The 21,551-nt window shown below is 35.8% G+C and overlaps 1 protein-coding gene across 3 annotated transcripts in view; it reads right to left on the bottom strand.

Annotated features, from left to right (window-relative positions):
* The window catches only part of SDCBP (syndecan binding protein), a 36,706-nt gene that overhangs the window by 12,254 nt on the left and 2,901 nt on the right, over positions 1-21,551 (bottom strand). For all 3 annotated transcript variants that reach the window (XM_002918335.4, XM_019798683.2, XM_019798682.2), the window contains 2 exons: positions 5,113-5,178; positions 169-247 (listed from right to left, as the gene is read on the bottom strand). In XM_002918335.4, coding sequence (XP_002918381.2) covers positions 169-247; positions 5,113-5,163 — 130 coding nt within the window. In that variant the 5' untranslated portion in view covers positions 5,164-5,178. The remainder of the gene's footprint in view (positions 1-168; positions 248-5,112; positions 5,179-21,551) is intronic.

Below are 21,551 nucleotides of genomic sequence, written 5' to 3'. Positions count from 1 at the left end.
CTTGATTAAAGGGTTATTTTTTTTGAAGGAAACATTTTTTTCTATTACTAGAATTTTAACCACATTATTTCACGCTGCAGATTAAAAAAATCTTGGATTCCCTATTTCAGTAAAAGAAGACTTAAACATATTTTAGTTCAGGAAGAATGAACTCAAGTATAAACCTACTTCCATCTTGAGAGATGGGAGCAGAAGCTTCAGAGAGAATTGCTGGGTTGGCAGGGTTTGCAGAAAAGGCAGTTTGAGCCTGAAAAAGAAAAAAGAAAATTCATATATATAACAATGTTATACATACACTTACTTAAAAATTCTTATATAATTTATAAGTTAAATTTAGTACTTCTAAGAAGAAACTAAAACACTGAAGTCTTATTCAATAAAGTTTACTTTTGGGGTGTGTGGATGGCTCAGTCAGTTGAGCATCTTACTCCTGATTTCAGCTTAGGTCTTGAGCTCAGGGTCTGAAATCAAGCCCTGCATCTGCTCTGCGCTCAGGGCAGAGTCTCTGCTTGAGGTTCTCCTTCCTCTCCCTCTGCTCCTTCCCCCCACTGCTTGCACTTGCTCTTTCTCTAAAATAAATTAAAAAAATAAAATCTTTTAAAAAAAATTTAAACAGTAGTTTAATTTTACACACTTCAACATGTTTTTCAAAGAAAATCTGCAAATCTAAAACACATTTCATATTCTAAATATTTTAACACTATGATATAAAATTTGACTAAGTACCATACAGCCAATATTTCATAGTGCTGCTGAAAATTAATAAATTAGTATTTTCAAAATGCATTATAAAATGTATGGCTACACATTTTACATTTTCATTTTTTTTACTAACTAGTCTAATATTTTATTTGCATAAGGAAAAAGCTCAACCATATTCACGCAAGTCACATATCAGAAAAACACCCCAAAGTTTAAATCTTACTACATTGCTAGTATTTTGCCATTCTAGCATATCCTACTGAAATTATCTTCATCTTCATTTTAGCAATTATAAGAAGGTAATACACTATACTAAATAAAAAAAATTACAAAGTATGTAAAATGCATACTTTATCACAGACATAAAAGGATAATGATTGAAATAATGTAATTTGTAACTTTTAAACAAACTTGTCAAAATCGTTTTGCAATGTATATATTTATCAAAATGCTACTCATGTTCAAGTATGCCAGGAACCCCTCTCAGGCTGCCTTCACAGCCCATGTTACATTAAGTATTCCAAAATGAAATCCTTTTTCCTATACAAATAGGTCTGACTTTCTAAAACAGCCATGTATCATTTAGAGGTAAGATTGGTTGTATGGCCAATCTGTCATATCATTTTTTACTTAATTGGAAATATGTGGATTACATAACGAAGTTTTATACCTTATATCTTAACCTAGCCCTGAAAATAATGACAAGAATAGTCCCAAAGATGCTTGGAGTGATGGATGCTTAATTTAAATAAGTATAGCCTATAAAGGCACTGGATCCTACTTCACTCATTTGGATTGTAAATGTTCTGACATGCTTGTTATTGCATCATACTTTAGTATTTATTGTTTTACAATTTGTCACATTCTAAACTGAAATAAAATGCAATGAAAATCTCTACCATTTTAAATAATAGTCCACAAGCTCCAAGTATATTGAATTTTCAAAGTTCTTTCACCAGCTATCAGCTAAAAATAGCTAGGAGCCAGTGGATTATTTCTTGGATAATCTCTAAGGAAAAAAACACAACACTGTTCACTCAAAGGAAATGAACTATCAAGCCATGAAAAGACAGGGAGGAAACTTAAATGCATATTATTAAGTGAAAGAAAGGAATCTGAAAAGCCTGAATACAGTATGATTCCAACTGTTTGACATTTTGGAAAAGGCAAACTACAGAGACAGTAAAAAGATCAGAAGTTGCCAGAAATGAGTCGGGAGGGAGGCAAGAATAGACAAGAATTTTTAGGGCAGTATTCTGTAATACAGACTTCTATGTGATACTAGATTCTATACAACAATGGTGCCTCTATGTCATTACACATTTGTCAAAACACCAAGTATACAACACCAAGAGTGAACCCTAACGTAAACTATGGACTTTGAGTGGTTGAATAACATGTCAGTGTACGTTAATCAATTGTAACAAATGTATCACACAGATGAGAATAACAACAGTGTGGGAGGATGTGCTATGTGTATGTGTTGGGGGAGGGAGAATTAAGATGGAAAGTCTTTGTACCTTCCACTCAATTTTGCTGTGAACCTAAAACTGCTTTAAAAAATAGAATGTATTGGGGCACCTGGGTGATGCAGTCGGTTAAGTGCCTGACTCAGTTTCACCTCATGTCATGAATGACCTCAGGGTCATGAGAGCCCAAGTCGGGCTCTGCACTCAGTGTATAGTCTGCTTAAGATTCTCTCTCCCTCTCCCCTGCTCATTCTCCTCTCTAAAATAAAAAAATAATAAAATGTATTAATTTTTAAAAATTGTTCCTTTTTACATTATTTTCTATTCTTTACTCATTGCTTTTTTCCTTATCCAAGGAATACTGAAGTGAGAATATATATAGAAAGCTAGTAATTATATATTTATGTAATCTATAATAAAAATAAAACAGAAGGTGGTACATCAAGGGCTTAAAGACTATATGCCATTAAATGTAGCAAATTATTTCAGACTTATGTGAAATCTCAAACTATAAAAAAAAAAAAAAAAGTGATGAGGCTCCCCAAGGATTACTCAGTTACTGCCAGAGCATGTGGAGCCATGCTCACTGTCTTAGGAGACTGTAAGCACTGGGTTTCTGTTACATCACTGTTTCTTAAAAGCTTACTTTATGTAGGTATAACAACCACAGACAACTGTTAAGGATTCACAATGGATAGAGATTCTGGGATTTTATGCTGCTGAAAGCAACAGCCTAATGGCTTTTGTAAAATACAAAATATGAACTGCCAGTTAACTGCTGCAAATTTAGCTTTGCTGTGGTGTAACAAGGGCAGAAGATTAGAAATAAATGCTACCTGTGCAAGGACATCTCAAGAACAAAAATAAACTTAAATACCTCTATCAGAGAAAAGGAAACAACAGCAACAAGAAAAACCAGCCCAAGACTGTAGTGGCTAAGGCAGGAAGGAATATTTTCAGATAAAGAAAGAGTAAAAACTCATGTTCCCCCCTTCTTACTCATGGTTACATCTCCAAGCAGCTAACTTCCTGCTCAGAACATAAAATGTCTTCTAATGGAAGTATCTATACAATTTGCTTTTCCTTAAAGAGGTGTGATGTGTTTGTAGACCTATTCTCCAATCAAACATTTGTCAATATCAACTTTCCTTTTCCTGTTTCAAAAACCAAAAACCTCTGCTCAAAGTCAGCTATGGTTAGAGTTCAAATTTTTTTTCTTTTAAGATTTTATTTATTTACTTGAGAGAGCGCAAATGAGAGAGATGTGTGTGTGCGCACGGGTGCACGCACACACGAGTGGGGGAAGGGGCAGAGGGAGAGTGAGAAGCAGACTCCCTGCTCCACTAGGGAGTCCCATGTGGGGCTCGATCCTAGGACCCTGAGATCACGACCTGAGCCGAAGGCAGATGCTTAACAGTTCAATTCTATAAAAACTAACAAAAAAGAATGAAAACAGATTAGTCAATCTTCCACATCCGTATGCAAATCTTTATCATTTACTGCTCTGATGTCATATTAATGGCTTGTTATTCTTGAAGGTTACGTATTTCAGATAAAAGCTTTTTAAAAACTAAGTATGCTTGTTCAGATGAACTGTGCAGAAATAAAAACCCAATGAGAAAAATACTGACAAAATACTGAAGAAAGAATATAGCATTTAAGGTTACTGAACAAACCTCTTAAAATTGAAGCATCAAAGACTTTAGCAGCTGAACAGAAATCAGAGATTTTATAAGCCACATTTTAATATCCTCAGATTTATGATGGAATATATGTGTTCATGATCTCCCCCCAAATTTACCCAATCATTGCTACAGGTAACAATTTCAGCCATACAGCTGCCACTATTATTGCTGGGGGTTTTCACCCTAGAAAAGCCAACATTTTGCCTAAAAGACACTTTTATCCTTGACGTTGCTTAAGACTTATCACAAGTTTGTAATAAATTTTTATGCCCATTAAATACTTAAGAAGTAAATCTTACTTAGCGTAAACGGGGGCCAAGGCCCAAGTAAAAGGATTCTCAGGGTAAGAAGCTTTGAAGTACTACAAATTATCCCCAGCTAAACAGAATAAAAACTTACAAAACAGCCAAGACTTGACCCCTATTTCCAAGCTTTCTTAAACAGAAGCATCTATTTTCAAAGTTAATACTTGAAGGACTACAAAGAACTTTGGACTTCATGAAATTAGAAATACTATAATATCTAACATTTAGACATGTAGAAGATAAACACATGAAATGTCTGCCACTTCCATCTAAAAGGAAATAAATCACTTTGCTTTCATTGTGCTTTTACACTACTTCAAACAGCATTCACCATTTCTGTAATTTTTAACTTCAAAGTAAAGGCAAAGAATTATTTTTTTTTAATTTTTTTATTTATTTATTCGACAGAGATAGACACAGCCAGCGAGAGAAGGAACACAAGCAGGGGGAGAGGGAGAGGAAGAAGCAGGCTCTTGGCAGAGGAGCCTGATGCAGGGCTCGATCCCATAATGCTGGGATCACGCCCTGAGCCGAAGGCAGACGCTTAACCGCTGTACCACTCAGGCGCCCCCAAAGAATTATTTTTAAAGATATGTCCTATCCAAAGTACATACTAACTTAAAACTATGACCATCTAAAGAGTTGAAGTGTATTTTACCAACTTAAGTATATGATATTTAATTTAAATTTTAATCTTAAAAATAAGCTATCTTGAAAGAGTTTAAGTACAGTTTTAAAGAAATAATATCCCATGTCCATTAATTCACAGTGAAATGAAAAAGAATTGGTAGCTTTTCTGTAACTTTTTAGTCTATAATCAACAAACTGAAAAATGTGTAAGTGTAAAAATGAATACATCTGCTATTTAAGTTCTTTGCTTCACTTCACCTGTAAGTAGAATAGATGACACTGTATATATTAAAGAAAATTACACAAACAACTTGAACATACCTGAATAACTTTGTCTACCTTCAGGTCTTCAAGAGATGGGTACAGAGACATTTTTGCAGGATTTTTCTAAAGAAAAAACAAAAAATAAATCTTTAATTCAAATTTCATTGAAATTTAATTTTTTTTTAAAGATTTTATTTATTTGTCAGAGCGTGCACCAGGCAGAAACAGAGCAGCAGGCAGAGGGAGAAGTAGGCTCCCTGCTGAGCACGGAGCCCAATGCAGAACTCAATACCAGGACCCTGAGATCATGACTTGAGCCAAAGGCAGATGCATAACCAACTGAGCCACCCAGCATCCCTGAAATTTAAGTAGTATATATAAACCAGCGATACATATAAACTTCTGTAAATTTTCAACACAATAAGGAACGTTTAATATTGCAAAACACATGGAAAAATATGAACATCTAGCGTACACTAAAAACTTATTACTGTTTACCAAACTACTTCTCCCTCCCTTACTACTACTATCAAACTATGTCCACTGCAGATCTTAAATTTCCCTTCAAGGAAAAGTCCCTTCATTTCAAAAGTTTAAAAAATCAAATAGAGTGGTTATGTGACTTACCTAGCTTACACAAGTGCTTAGGAAATGAGCAAGGATTATATCTGAACAAAAACCTACAAGAGCTCCTATATAGTATCTATGAAATCTCTATCACTAGGGGGAAAAAAAATATATATATATATATAGGCACACATATATTCTTATAGATGTACTTAGAAAAAATACATACTAATTGTTAACAATTTTATCTTTAGAAGACGTAAATGATACAGATACTAAAGGACTAAGGAATAAGATGGAAGTTATTACGTTTTAAACATTTCTATACTGTTCAATGTTTTTAATGACCATTGTTTTTTGTAATAATTTATTTTTAAAGATTTTATTTATTCATTTGACGGACAGCGAGAGAGGGAACACAAGCAGGGGGAGTGGGAGAGGGAGAAGCAGGCTTCCCTGCAGGAGCCCGATGTGGGGCTCAATCCCAGGACCCTGGGATCATGACCTGAGCCAAAGGCAGATGCTTAGCCGACTGAGCCACCCAGGCATCTCTGCTTTTTGTAATAATTTAAAACAAAATTCTCTAAAAGTATCACAAAGATATGTACTTGAAAATTTTGTTATTTTTGAGATGAGTATCTGGTACTTTCTTTAAACCCAACAAAACAATATATCCTGAACTGGCATAGGGTAGGTATGTCAGAGGTTCTTGAGCTGGCTATCAATTTACTACCTCCCATCTCCAAATCCACACATTACTGTGGGCTGTGAAAATGGAGCTGGGCCCTTTAAATATCGCTCTGTGGCCAGCTAGCATGAGGCTGAGCTTTGTCAGTGCAGGGAGCTGGAGATACACTGGAGAAAAGGATTTTCATTCCAGTTTCCAGTATACCACTCCAGCCAGGCTGCTGCAGTACCTGTTTCTCTAGCATCTTGCTCCTCGCAGGGAGCAGCTTCTAAAGTACCCAATTCCCACAGTGCACAAAACCAACACCGACCCCAGCACTCTGTGGAGCAGCTTCCCTAGCATGCTGCCACCTGCAAGGCATCACCCCATGAGTAGCTTTCCCTGTAACACTCCCCTCATGTGCAGCAAATTCCAAGGTGCAGTACCTTCCTGTAGCTGGCCTCCACCAGCACTCCACAGGGAGAATCTCCAGTAAGTTTCGTTTTGAGAAACCAACTTCACTATCCACTGAGCAACAGCTGCACTCTCCAACAAGGCCTGGGCTGTCAGGCATAGGAAAAGGGCAGCCTCTTCTTGGGGCACTCTAACTCAGTCCTGGGGTTAGGAGATACTTATTAAATTTGATATTCCTGTATTCATTAAAGTTCTCTTTACTTTTTACTACTTTACTTTTTACAGTTCCTGTTCCTTTAATCATGTTATAATTAATATTTATGTACATTAAATTTTCACTGTTCAAATTATTATATGGTTTCTGTCTCTTGGCTAGATGCTGAATAACAGTACTTTTTAAAAAATGTATGTACTCTGGGGCACCTGGGTGGCACAGTCAGTTAAGCATCCAACTCTTGGTTTTGGCTCAGGGTCTTGAGATCAAGCCCTGCATCAGGCTCTGTGCTCAGTGCAGTCTGCAGTCCCCTCCCCGCTCATGCTCTTCCCCTCCCTTTCTCTCTCAAAAAAATAAATGTTTTTAAAAAAATGGCCTGATACAGTTTTTAAGGGGAAAATAAGGCTTGTATTTGTGAATAAAATGCAAATTCATGAGAAAGCATAATAAGAAATGGTTTAATTCTATTAATCCAGGGAAACAAAATGGAGTACCTTTCAAAAAATCATTAAGCTTCCCACTTAAACATGTTTTATTTACATTTCCAACCATTTTATCAATATCCATAAAATCATTTTAAATTCAGTGGTACAAATGTTGACTTTTAATCTAGTACTATTATTATTTTTGGTTTCCACTTTTAGTTCTGTCACTGGCCACCTACAAGATCCCCTTTTCCTCATAAAAAAGGAACTGGATGAGTGGTAAATTTCAAAATTCAGTGAGTTTTCTCAAGTATTTTCCTCATAGAAGCTTTTCCTTAAACAAATATTAACCTAAGTTGTCTGAACAACTCTTAGGTCACTCATTCCCCAGAAGTTACTTCATACTCACAAATACTCAAACTCAATCCCAGAAATAAAATGGGCTTCTCATGCTTTAAATAACAAATATCACCCCACCTTATGCTTTTTAAAAAATTTAGTGTCAAGTTTGCTCTAAGTGTGTAACCTTAATCAACTCATCATTCTCCTAAAATACAAAGGATTCCTCAATGATTTTACTTCACAAACTATTTTCGTGGCCTCATTTCACGTAATTTCTTTCTAAGCATTACAACATTCTAGCCGCAAACTACTTGCTATTTCCCACCCTGGTTGAGTTCTTCTGTGTCCCATATCTTTGCAAAAGCTGCTTCCTCTTCCCAGAATGTCCTTCAAGGGCTTCTCTATCAAAATCCCAGTCAAGAGCCACTTCTGTGAGGATAGCTTTGATGACGTCAGTCTAACACCGTTTCTCTCACTTCAGAAGTTTCACTCTGCCTTATGTTATATAGTTAATGTTTCTCTCTGCTCTTGAGATCAAGGCTTTTAATTTCTTATTTATCTAACATGATTCCTTATCCTAAAAAAAACAAATGTTTATTAAAGTTTGACCAATATTGTCAAAATATCAGTAACAAAATATTTTCAAACATTCATTGAAAAGTTCAAATTTTCTTATCTTTCAAGTCTACAACTTTGAACACAAACTGTTCATGGTTTTCAGGGAGAATAATAAATTCTTGTATTATTTTTCTGAAGGATTCCATTAACTTGTATGAGCTAACCTTTGATCTAATGTCAAAAATAATTAGCCCTTTTTGAAGAACTACCAAGCTACCTTTGAAAAATCCTTTCACGTATGGATGGAATTTCAAAATGACCAATAATGAGATTTAAGGGGATTGTGAATATAATTCTATTACATCAGTATGTGAATTCTCGTTTTATTTTCACTTAAAATTCTTCTCACATGCTATTATTGTACTGACTACAGAGTTTTATTTCTAGGCCTTTCCTTCAGCTGACTGACTAAGCGTCAATCACAAGATTCCACTGACCCTGAGATTAGTAGGCAAAGCATCTTGCCATCTACTCTACCACAGTATAAGCACAACATTCCTAACAGCTTTGTTTCACTGGTCTAATTCCTGGAAAAAACTGGTCTCTCCACTTACCCCTAGACCAGGTTTGGCCCACTGTAAACTCTTTGCAACCTCATCGACTCTCAACTATCTCCATGCATAACGAAAGGCCCCTGTACCCACTGCATCCCTAGGCTTAGAAAATAACCCCCAAGTTAGTTTCTACTAAGAGGTTTCTCAGAACTTGGAATAGTTACAGGGTTCCTTTAAAACATCTAAAAATAAAAAATACCTGACTATTCTGCCTCAGTATCAACTTTCCCATTTGACTCTCTATCTGCAAGGCAATGTCATGGTAGCTTCCTTGGAGTCTTTATGTATGTACAGACTAAAGGTTTCCGTAACTCAGGTACCATATGTAATATTTTGGGACATCTAGTTAATTTGTTTTCTAACTGCAATACTCAGGTTAATGAGGTAGGAAACATACTAATAAGGTTTTCCAGATAATATGACCTAGGATGGCAATACAGATCATTTTCTGAGTTGCTGACCTCACTCCCTCAATCAAACCAACCACTACAACCGGTCTCCACTTTTTAAAATGATGAGTGATTAAGTTAAAATGGTGTTTATTTAATCCCAGCTGTTAAAAAAACCCATAGGATAATGAAAATATGGGACTGCAGATTCAGTGATCTTAAACTGCAGTTACAACACATCTGGTACTCTAGCTAGCTGCTGCCCAGAAGATACTCCTTGATTGCCTGGCTGTAGTGACCAGCAAGGCTTAAATTCATCAATCCCTTAAGACTGTAACAAACAGAAACAGTTGTTAACAGGCAACCTTCAACAGGGCACAAGGCAGAGACAACAGACTGAAATAAATACCACCCCCCCAAATCTTTCTATGAAAGAAGTCAATTAGCTTATCTTCATTGCTGTGCCTGAGGGACAGGCTTCTAATTAAACACACATCTAAGAGCTGACTATAATTCTCTCCAGAGACTGGGAAGGCTAGTGGGTGCCATCTTTGCACTCTCCCTCTGCCCCATACCAGGTCACTGGTGTCTCCAAGAAAGAAGCTAGTGTACAGGCCTGGCACACAGGCTGCTGCCCACAGGGCACATCCCCAGATAAACAGGCTTTGGTAGCCAGGAAGCCTGTATTCCCAAATTCAACAGGACTATAAATAACAACAACGACCAAAAAAAAAAAAAGTGAACTGGCTATCACCCTAGGGCACAACACAGAATGAGCAGACAGAAATCTTCCCCTGAAAGAGGTATTTTGCATACTTTAAAAGCCGCTGCCTGAAGGTCTAGCTTCCAATCAGCCTGAACCTAGGTGCTGACTGAGATCCTCCCTTTTAGAAGACTGACAGAACTTGGCACACCCTCAACTACTAGGAGCAACTAAGAATAAAGTAGGCTGCTTGGACAATTAAAAAGTTATGAGAGATAACTGAGAACTGAGTTAAATGATGAGGTCCATCTCTTAAGTGAGGTGTGTCACTCAAGACTAAGAGAGATGCTTTTTTAATCTAATCACTGAAATCAATAGAAAATCAAGGAAAACAGAGAAACAAAGGAATATTCCAAGTAAGAGAACAAGACAAAACCTGAGTAAAAGACCTTAATGAAATGGAGATAATTCACCTGACAACAGAGTTCAAAATAACCTTCATACAGATGCTCACCTAGCTCAGGAGAACAATGGGTGAAAAAAGTGAAAATTCCAAAAGAAAATAAAGTACCAACTAGAAGTCACAGAGCTGAAAAATACAATAACGTAAATGAAAATACAACAGAGCGGTTCAACAACAGGTTAAATGAAGTAGAACATAGAATCAGTGAACTCAAGAACTGAGTAGAAGAACTAATCCAATCCGAGCAACAAAATACAGGGGGGCGGGAGGAAGACAGCATAAGACACTAACAGGACATCAAGTAAACCAACACTCCCATTATAAGGGTCCCAGAAGAAGACGGAAAGAGGCAGAAGAAAACTTATTTGACAAAATAATGGCTAAAAACTTCCCCAAGCTGGGAAAGGAAACAGATATACAGATCCAGGAACTTCAAAAAGTTCCAAATAACATGAATCCAAAGTGACCCACATCAAAATACATTATAAATAAATGTCAAAAATTTATTTTTTTTAAGGATTTATTTATTTATCAGAGAGAGAGAGACAGCCAGTGAGACAGGGAACACAAGCAGGGGGAGTGGGAGAGGAAGACATAGGCTCCCAGTGGAGCAGGGAACCCAATGCAGTGCTTGATCCCAGGACCCTGGGATCACGCCCTGAGCTGAAGGCAGACGCTGAATGACTGAGCTACGCATGTGCCCCAAATGTCAAAAATTTAAAAAANAAAAAAAAAAAAAAAAAGAGAGAGAGAGAGAGAGAGGCAATCTTAAAAGCAGGAGGAGAAAAACAGGTTATGTACAAGGGAACCTCCCTAAGACTATAAGCACACTTTTAAGCAGAAACTTTGCAGGCCAAAAGGAGTGCCATAATATAAAGAAAAAAACTGCCACCAAGCATACTCTACTCAGTAAAACTGTCCTTCAGAACTGATGGAGCAATAACAAGTATTCCAGACAAGCAAAAGCTAATGGAGTTCACCACCACTAGATGTGTCTTACAAAACCAAAGGGAGCGGAGCACGGGTAGCTCAGTCATTAAGCATCTGCCTTCAGCTCAGGGCGTGATCCCAGAACCCTGGGATAGAGCCCCACATCGGGCTCCCTGCTCTGCTGGGAAGCCTGTTTCTTCCTCTCCCACTCCCCCTGCTTGTGTTCCCTCTCTCGCTGGCTGTCTCTGTCAAATAAATAAATAAATTCTTAAAAAAAAAAAAAAAAAAAAAGGAAAAGAAACCAAAGGGAGCTAATTACAGGAAAATATAAGAAAATATGAATCTCACTGTTAAAAATAAATACATTGCAAAATTCAGAATATTCTAGTGCCATAAAGATGTAATCATTTGCAAAACTAGTATGAATGCTAAAAACCAAAAATAACTAAGTACAGTAATTTGCTAAGGAATGCAAAGAAAATAAAGTTAATTATGACATAAAAAACATAAAAGATGGGGGGGAAATGTAGAGATGAGGAGGCTCACTCTTGCCACTTTTACTCAATACAGTACTGGAAGGCCTAGCAGAGTAATTAAGTAAGAAAAAAAAGGCATCAAAATTGGAAAGGAAGAAGTTGAAACTGTCTCTATGTGTGGGTGATACATTATGTATAGAACACCTAAAGACTTCATCAAAAAACTGTCTGAACTAATAAACAAGTCCAGTAGAGTTGCAGGATAAAAAAAATCAATATACAAAAATCACCTGCTTCTATACGCTAATAAGCTAAAAGAAAAATTAAGAAAACAATTCCATTTACAAATGCATAAAACAATAAGGTATTTAGAAATAAATTTAATCAAAGAGGCAAAAGACCTGTAAACTGAAACCATAAGACAAGGATGAAAAAAACTGAAGACAATACAAATAAAGATATTCTGTGCTCACAGGGGAATTGATATTGTTAAAATGTCCATATTTCCCAAAGCAATCTACAAATTTAATACAATCTCTATAAAACTTCCAATAGCATTTTCAAAGGCCTAGAATATAAAATCCTAAAATATGTATGGAACCACAAAAGACTCCCAACAGCCAAAGCAATCTTGAAAGAAAAACAAGCTAGAGGCGGCACACTTCCAGATTTTAAATTACCTTTCAAAGCTCTAGTAATCAAAAGGGTATGCTACTGGTATAAAAAAAGGCACACAGTTCAATGGAACAGAAAAGACAGCCCAGAAATAAACCCACATATGTGTGGTCAATTAACTTATGACAAAGAAGCCAGGAATATACAATGAAGAAAACAGAGTCTCTTTAATGAATGGTGCTGGGAAAACTGGAGACACACATGCAAAACAATGAAACTGGACCAATATCTTATATCATACACAAAAATCAAGTCAAAATGGATTAAGGACTTGAACTTAAGGCCTAAAAACCCCTAGAAAAAAGATATAGATAAGCTCTTTGACGTTGGTCTTGGTGATGATTTTTTTTGGATGTAACACCAAAATCAAATACAACAAAAGAAAAATAAACAAGTGGGAACTATGTCAAACTAAAAAACCCCTGCAGAGCAAAGGTAACAGTCAAGAAACTAAAAGGCAACCTACAAAACAGGAGAAAATATTTCCAAGTCATATACTTGATAAGGAGTTAATATCCAAAATAAAGAACTCCTACAACTCAAGAGAAAAATAAATAAATAAATCTGATTCAAAAATGGACAGAGGATCCAAATAGACATTTTCCCAAAGACATACAGATGGCAAACAAGTATATGAAAAGGTGCTCAACTCACATCATTAATCATTAGGGAAATGCAAATTAGAACAAGAATGAGATTATCACCTCCACCAGTTAGAATGGCTATTTTCAAAAGGACAAGAAGTAAATGTCGGTGAAGATATGGAGAAAAAGGAACCCTTGTACACTGGTGGGAATGTAAATTGGTGCAGCCACTGTGGAAAACAGCACAGAGGTTCCTCCAAAAATTTAAAAAAAAAAAAACAAAAAACACCATATGATCCAGCAATTCCACCTTCAGGTATTACCTGAAGGAAAAAACACTAACTTAAAGATATCTGCACCTCCATGTTCCAGGCAGCACCATTTAAAATAGCCAAGACATGGAAGCAAGCTGTGTCCACAAATGGATGAATAGATTAAAAAAAAAGGGGGGGTATATATACACAATGGAATATTTTTCAGCCATAACAGAAGAGGAAATCTTGCCAAGAAAGTGTGAGACTACACAAACACACACAATGGAGTATTTTCAAGCCATTAAAAAAAAAAAACCAAAAAAGGACATCTTGCTATTTTTGACAACATGGACAGACCTTAGGGTATTATGCTATGTGAAATAAGTCAAAGAGAATAACCATATGACCTCATTTATATGTGGAATCTAAACAACAACAAAAAAACTCATGGATACAGAGAACAGATGGGTGGTTCCCAGAGGTGGGAGGGAGGTGGGAAGGGAAAGGGATGGGCAAAATGGGTGAAGGGGGTCAAAAGGCACAAGCTTCCACTTATAAAATAAGTCCTGAAAATGTAATGTACAGGATGATGACTAGAGTTAATAATGCTGTCCTGTATATTTGAAAGTTGCTGAGAGTAAATCTTAGAAATTCTCACAAGGAAAAAAACCATGTGTGGTGATGGATATTAACTAGACTTACTGAGATCATTTCACATTACACACAGAGAATCATTACATTGTACATCTAAAACTAATATGTTATAGCTCTATTACATTTGAATTTTTAAACATTTAAAAAATTAAAAAATATGAGTGGGGGAAAAAAAACGCAAGTCTTAGTCTCAGCTCTGCCCCCAACTTAAAGTTTCTTTCCAGGGTTTCAACTTAATGTATGATACAGTAAATCAACAAAGTATCTTTTCTGTAAGACAAAAAATTTAGAACACATTTTTCTTTAAATATCTGCCACTACATGCTATGTTCCTGGAACTCTTCAACAGCAAAGGGCTTGAATGTTCTAGTCCCATAAATTATTTTCAGAGGAAGGCAGCATATTAAACTATTCCCTTATTTAAACATATAAGTAGCCTAATTAGTTTCAATAATGCAGTACAAAACTTTTTTAATTAGCACAAGAACCAACAAATGCACATCAGGAACCTAAAGTACCCCCTTAATCAGAAAGGGACACATTCCAAGACCCTTAATGGATATCTGAATTAGTGACAGCAACTGAACCTATATGTACTATGCTTTTTCCTATACATATAGAACTATGATAAAGTTTAAAATACAGCTAGGCACAGTAAGAAATTAGTAACAATAAAACAACATACTGCAAAAGTTACATGAATGTGCTCTCCCTCTCTAAACATCTTACCGTAATGTACCTGCCCTTCTTGTGATGATGTTAGATGATAAAATGATGAGATGAAGTGAGGTGAATGACACAGGCATTGTGACTTAGTGTTAGGCTACTGCGTTCAGACCACAGCTGACCATGCAGATTTGCGGGGGGNTTTTGGGGGGGGGGGGGTGGTGGTGACTACTATACTACCATACGATAGCAAATTAAAAACCATCTTAAGGTCCTAAAACAGCATTTCTTCAAATTTAAAGTTCAAAAGGATAAATCAGAAATGTTAATAAAGATTCTAAAGTCCTAGCCCAGAAACTGAAACTAGACATTAAGTGTAGACTAGGGTTCAGAAATCTGTCCTCAACAGGGTCCAATGGACTCAATTTTAATTTTAGAGTTCCTTTTCTCAGCAGTTCTATTGAGTGACTTTTATTCTTTCTTAGAGATCTTCCAAAGGAAAAAGGAGAAAGAAAAATCTTTAAATATAGTAAAATCACTCTATCTGTTAAATATCATAAGTGTTCAACTGAACTTTTTTATAAATCTAAGGTCTATTATGGTATTTTAGTGAACTTGTTTTCCTCTATCTTGAAACACCCATTTCATCAATCCAGAAATTAGTACATCAGAATTCATCAGTTATTGGCAACTATGCTAAAAAACTAAAAAGAACAAAAAATAAGATCACCTAGAATGATGCAATACTGAAATAATTGCACTCTTTCATCCTTCAGTTTGTATTGCCCAGAGTACTGCATCCTCTTTCAAGAACATATAAACTCTGAAGACATTATCTGTAGCTTGTTTTCTAAAAAAGTGTTCCTTGAGCGCTTGGAATTTTTCATTTTTCACCCATGATGGCAGAGAAAAGGAAACTGGAGGAAAACATTTATTAGACAAATCAGAAGACATGTAGCTATACCCTAGACTCATGATAATGAGGAAATTGATTACATAAGCAAATTACAGACCATGAATTTTCAGACCATGATATCCCAATTGAAATTTTTAAAATTTAAAAGTAAACAAAATACTTGTAGTTAATAAAAGAAATAAAACTTTTCATTCAAAAGAACTTTACCATGCAATATTTTGAAACAAGTCCCTTGATCCTGTTTTACTATTACCATCTTATATCCTTTCATATTTGTAGACCAAAATTTACTTGATATGGCTTTTAAGTGGCCAAATGAAGGTTGGCCTTTAAACAATTTGACTGTAAAGAAACAGTAATATAGTGAAATTTTTAAAAACTTATCACATTGATTATTCTAATTGGTGTTTATAATATAAGGTATAAATGAAAATTCTCCACAAATACAGAAGATGGTCATCCTCTCAATAAAATCACGGGCCATTACAATTTGCAAAAGTACTGCATTTAGACAATGCAAGTACAAAAATTACCAGATGGTAACAACAGAATTAGAGATGTATTTGAGATGCAGAATCAGTACTGTATTTTGAAAACCAAGTTCATGAAGGAAAACCACAAGTAATGATAAACTGTAATAGAAACATATTTGAAACCTAGGAACAATACATGTGCTAATTTCACTCATGACAAATGATGAGCAATTAGTTGTACTCAAAAAGATGCTGACCATTTCAGCTACATATACTTTCAAATCCAGGAAAATTTAGAATAAAAACATGGGTTTTTTGGCATGCTGGGATCCAGTGCTTGATTTCAGCTCAGGACATGATCTCAGAGTCATGATATTGAGCCCTGCATCAGGCTCTGTGCTGAGCGCAGAATCTGCTTGAGATATTCTCTCTCCCTCTCCCTCTGCCCCTCCCCCACTCTCTCTAAATAAATAAAATCTTTAAAAACAGAAAAACAACAAAAACTCATGGGTTTCTTGTGTTCCAGTTATTAAAATTGTATTTCTGGTAAAACTGTGCTTCAACTGACCCTTTTACCTTCACTTCTGCAAATTTTTCTGAAGATAAACTAAAATATAAAAAATAAGTGTCCATTGGGCTCAGACAGTAAACGGTGATGACCAAATTTTATAGTACACTAAGGAATAAAAAGCATTCCAGACAGTTCATAAATGATATCAATGAACTCATTTTGATAAAGTCATAACCGTCATCTAGAGCGATGGTTCTCAAACTTGGCTAATCATCAGATCAGAATTACTTGGGCAGTAGTTAAAAATAGCTTCCCAGGCTGACACAGATTTCATGGAAGGACTTAGGAACTCTTCTTTTTAATAATTATCCAGGGAGATTCTCATAAGCCATTGTGAAATGTGGTCACATAAATCTGTTAAGTAGAAGACTTTCCTCTTACCTACAGGATTCCATTTCTGACCTATTGGACTGGTAAAAATCCAAAGTTTGACAACACTCTCTGATAGTAAGGTTTTGAGAAACACTCATACATTACTCATGGAAGTGTACAATCTCCATACAGAGTAAGTTTGCAGTATCTTATCAAAATTATAAATGCACGGGGCGCCTGGGTGGCACAGCGGTTGAGCGTCTGCCTTCGGCTCAGGGCGTGATCCCGGCATTATGGGATCGAGCCCCACATCAGGCTCCTCTGCTATGAGCCTGCTTCTTCCTCTCCCACTCCCCCTGCTTGTGTTCCCTCTCTCGCTGGCTGTCTCTATCTCTGTCAGATAAATAAAATCTTTAAAAAAAAAAAATTATAAATGCAGATACCCTCCAACCCTGCAATCCAAGTCTTCAGTCCACAAATATACTTGCACATAAAAAGTGACATATATAAAATCTTATTCACTGAAGCACCAACTGCAATAGCAAAAGACTTCAAACAAAGGAGAAAGTTCTATATACAATATTGAAAGGGATCTAAAATATCATTACCTGGAAAAACAAAGCGTGCTTTAGAACAATATATAAACGTGCTAACATTTGTGTTACAAGGAAGAGGGAGCTTAAAAATCTAGAAAAAGAAGTACAAACTAAACCTAAAGCTAGCAGAAAGAAATCATAAAGATTAGAATAGAGATAATAAACTAGAAAATAGAAAAAAACAAAAAAAATCAATGAAACCAAAAGTTGGTTCTTTGAAAAAAAATCGACAAAATTGACAAACCCTTTGCAAGACACAAATACACAAAAAGAAAATTCAAAATACTGAAGTGAGAAAATGGGAATATTCACATTGATTCTACAGAAATAAATTGAAAATACTCTGAATGCTTGTACACCAAAATACTGGATAACTCAGATGAAATGGACAAATTCCAAGAAACATTAAGCCTACACAGAACAAATCACAAATATATTAAAAATCTGAATACACCTATAACTAGTGAGAAGACTGAATCAATAATCAAAAATCTCCCAACAAGGGGCGCCTGGGTGGCACAGCGGTTAAGCGTCTGCCTTCGGCTCAGGGCGTGATCCCGGCGTTATGGGATCGAGCCCCACATCAGGCTCCTCCGCTATGAGCCTTCTTCTTCCTCTCCCACTCCCCCTGCTTGTGTTCCCTCTCTCGATGGCTGTCTCTATCTCTGTCGAATAAATAAATAAAATCTTTAAAAAAAAAAAAAAAATCTCCCAACAAATAAAATCCCCAAGCCTTAAGCCTCATTGGTGAATTCTACTAAACATTTAAAAAAGAATACCAATCCTTCTCAAAATTTGGCAAAAGTTGAAGGGAACACTTCCTAACTCATTCTGAGGACAGCATTAACCTGATACCAAAGCCAGTCACTCCACAAAAGAAAATTACAGACCAACATCCCTTATGAACACTGAAAAAAATCCTCAAAATACTAAGCAAATGGAATTCAACAGCACACTGAAGGATTATACACCTTTCAACAAGTGGGATTTATTCCTGAATACAAGCATGGTTCAACATACAAAAAAACTAATCAGTATAATAGGTCACATGAACAAAATGAAGGGTAAAAAACAAAAACAAAACACACGATCATCTCAATGGATGCAGAAAAAAACATTAAATTTAACACCCTTTTATGATTAAAAAAAACAAAAACATTGAACAAACAAAATAAAAGAAAATTACATCTACTTAATAAGAGCCACATTCGAAAAACTCACACCAAATATAACACCCAATGGTGAAAGACCGATTGTTTCTCCTCTAAGATCAGGAACAAGGCAAGGAAACCCACTTCTACCATTTCTATTCAATATAGTACTGGAAGTTCTAGCCAGAGCAATTAGGCAAAAATAAGAAATAACAAGCATCCAAATTGGGTAAGTATAATGATCGTGCAGATTATTTGATTTATATATCTAGGGTTTAGAAAACTATTAAGACTCCACAAAAAAAGTTGTTAGAACTAATAAATTCAGCAACATAGGGTAGTCAATGCACAAAATCAGTGGATTTCTATACATGAAAAAGGAACAATCTGAATACTGTTATGGTCTTACAATAGCATCAAAAATAATACTTAGGAATTAATTAATGAATTTGTCAATTTAATCAAGCAGGTAAAAGCCTTGTACAATGAAAACTACAGGGGTACCTGTGTGGCTTAGTCAGTTAAGCATCCAATCTTGGTCTCAGGTCAGAATCTCAGGGTCATGAGATTGAGCCCCAGGTCAGGCTCTGCACTCAGCAGAGAGTCTGCTTGAAATTCTCAACCTCTCTGTCCCCCTCTACCCTTCTACCCCTCCCCCTGCTTCTGCTTCCACGTGCACGTGCGCGCGCTCTTTCTCTCTCTCTCCAAAATAAAAAAAGAAATCTTTAAACAAAAACTACAAAACACTGCTGGAAGAAATCAAAAAGAATATATAAAATAAAATGCAGCACATCCCATGTTCATGGATTGGTAGACTTAATACTGTTAAAATGAGATCACAGTGATCTCAATATTCAATGCAATCCTTATCAGAATCACAGTAACTTTTTTCCAGGAATAGAAAAACACATCCTAAATCCATATGAAGTTTCAAAGGACTCAAATATCCAAAACAATCCTGAAAAAGAACAAAAGTGGAAGACTCATACTTCCTCATTTCAAAACTAACTATAAAGCTACACTAATCAAACAGTAGGGTATTAGCAAAAGGCATACAGATCAATGGAAAAGATGAGAAACCTATAAATAAACCCTCACACATATGGTTAAATAATTTTTGACAAGAGCGCCAAGACCATTCAATGAGTAAAAGTCTCTTCAACAAATGGCAGAGAAAATTGGACATCCATGTGCAAAAGCATGAAGGTGGACTCATACCTAACACTACAAAAATTAACTCAAAATGGGTAAAGGACCTAAACTTGAGATGTAAAACAGTAAAAACTCTTAGAAGAAAACATAGGACGAAAGATTCATGACTTTGCATTTACCAGTGATTTCTTTGGACATGATACCAAAGGTACAGGTTAAAAAAAAAAAAAAAAAGATCTAGACACACTGGACTTCGTGAAAATTTTTAATTTTTGTACATGAAAAGATAGCATCAACAGAGCAAAAAAAGCAACCCACAGAATGGGAGAAAATATTTGCAAATCATATATCCAATAAGGGATTAACATCTAGAATATTTAGAGAACTATAAAAACTCAACAAGGAAAAAAAAACTCGCAAAGGACTTGAATAGACATTTCTCAAAAAAAGATACAAGAATGGCCATAAACACATGAAAAGATGCTCAACATCATTAATCATTACAAAAATGCAAATCAAAACTAGGAGATACCACCTCACACCCATTAGGATGGCTACTATAAAAAAAAAAAAAGTACTGAGGGAAAATTGGTCAGATACATGCAAAAAACTAAATCGGACCACTTCTCACACCATACACAAAAAATAAACTCAAAATGGATTAAAGACCTAAATGTGAAACCTGAAACCATAAAAAACCCAGAAGAGAGTACAGACAGTTGTGGTTGTAACAGCTATAGCAACATTTTTCTAGATAATTCTCCTAAGGCAAGAAAACCAAAAGCAAAAATGAACTGTTGGGACTGCCTCAAAATAAAAGATTTCTGCACAGCAAAAAAACAATCAACAAAACTAAAAGGCATCCTACTGAATGGGAAATCTGGGTATCTGCAGATTACACACCTGATAATGGATTAATATCCAAAATATATAAAGCACTTAAACAACTCAAAGTCCAAAGAATAATCCAATTTAAAAGCAGACATTTCTCCAAAAAACACATTTGGATGGCCAACAGACATATGAAAAGATGCTCAACATCACTCATCGTCAGGGAAATGCAAATCAAAACCACAATGAGATATCACTTCACACCTATCAGAACGGCTAAAATCAAAAACACAAGAAAAAGCAAGTGTTGGCCATGATGTGAGAAAAAGGAACCTTCCTGCACTGTTGGTGGGAACGCAAACTGGAGCAGCCACTCTAGAAAACAGGATGGAAGTTCCTCAAAAAATTAAAAACAGAACTACCCTATGATCCAGTAATTGCACTACTGGGTATGTACCCAAAAAATACAAAAACATGAATTCTAAGAGATACATGAACCCCTGTGTTTACTGCAGCATTATTTACAATGGCCAAACTATGGAGGCAGCCCAAGTGTCCATCAATAGATGAAGATGTGGGATGTATACACATACACACACACACAAATATTATTCAGCCATAAAAAAGAATGACATCTTGCCATTTGCAACAACATGGATAAAGTTAGCAAAGTCAGTCAGAGAAAGGCAAATACCATACGATTTCATTCATATGTGGAATGTGGAATTTAAAAAACAAATGAGCAAAGGGAAGAAAAAAAGAGGCAAACCAAAAAACAGACTCTTAACTATAGAGAACAAACTTATGGTTACCAGAAGGGAAGTAGCTGGGGGGATCGGTGAAATTGGTGATGGGGATTAAAGAATGTATCTGTCCTAATGAACAATGGGTGATATATG

Source organism: Ailuropoda melanoleuca, chromosome 9 (assembly GCF_002007445.2).
Source record: "Ailuropoda melanoleuca isolate Jingjing chromosome 9, ASM200744v2, whole genome shotgun sequence".
NCBI lineage: Eukaryota > Metazoa > Chordata > Mammalia > Carnivora > Ursidae > Ailuropoda > Ailuropoda melanoleuca.
Note: the sequence above shows the minus strand (reverse complement) of the source record. Positions and strands in the feature narration are given on the sequence as shown.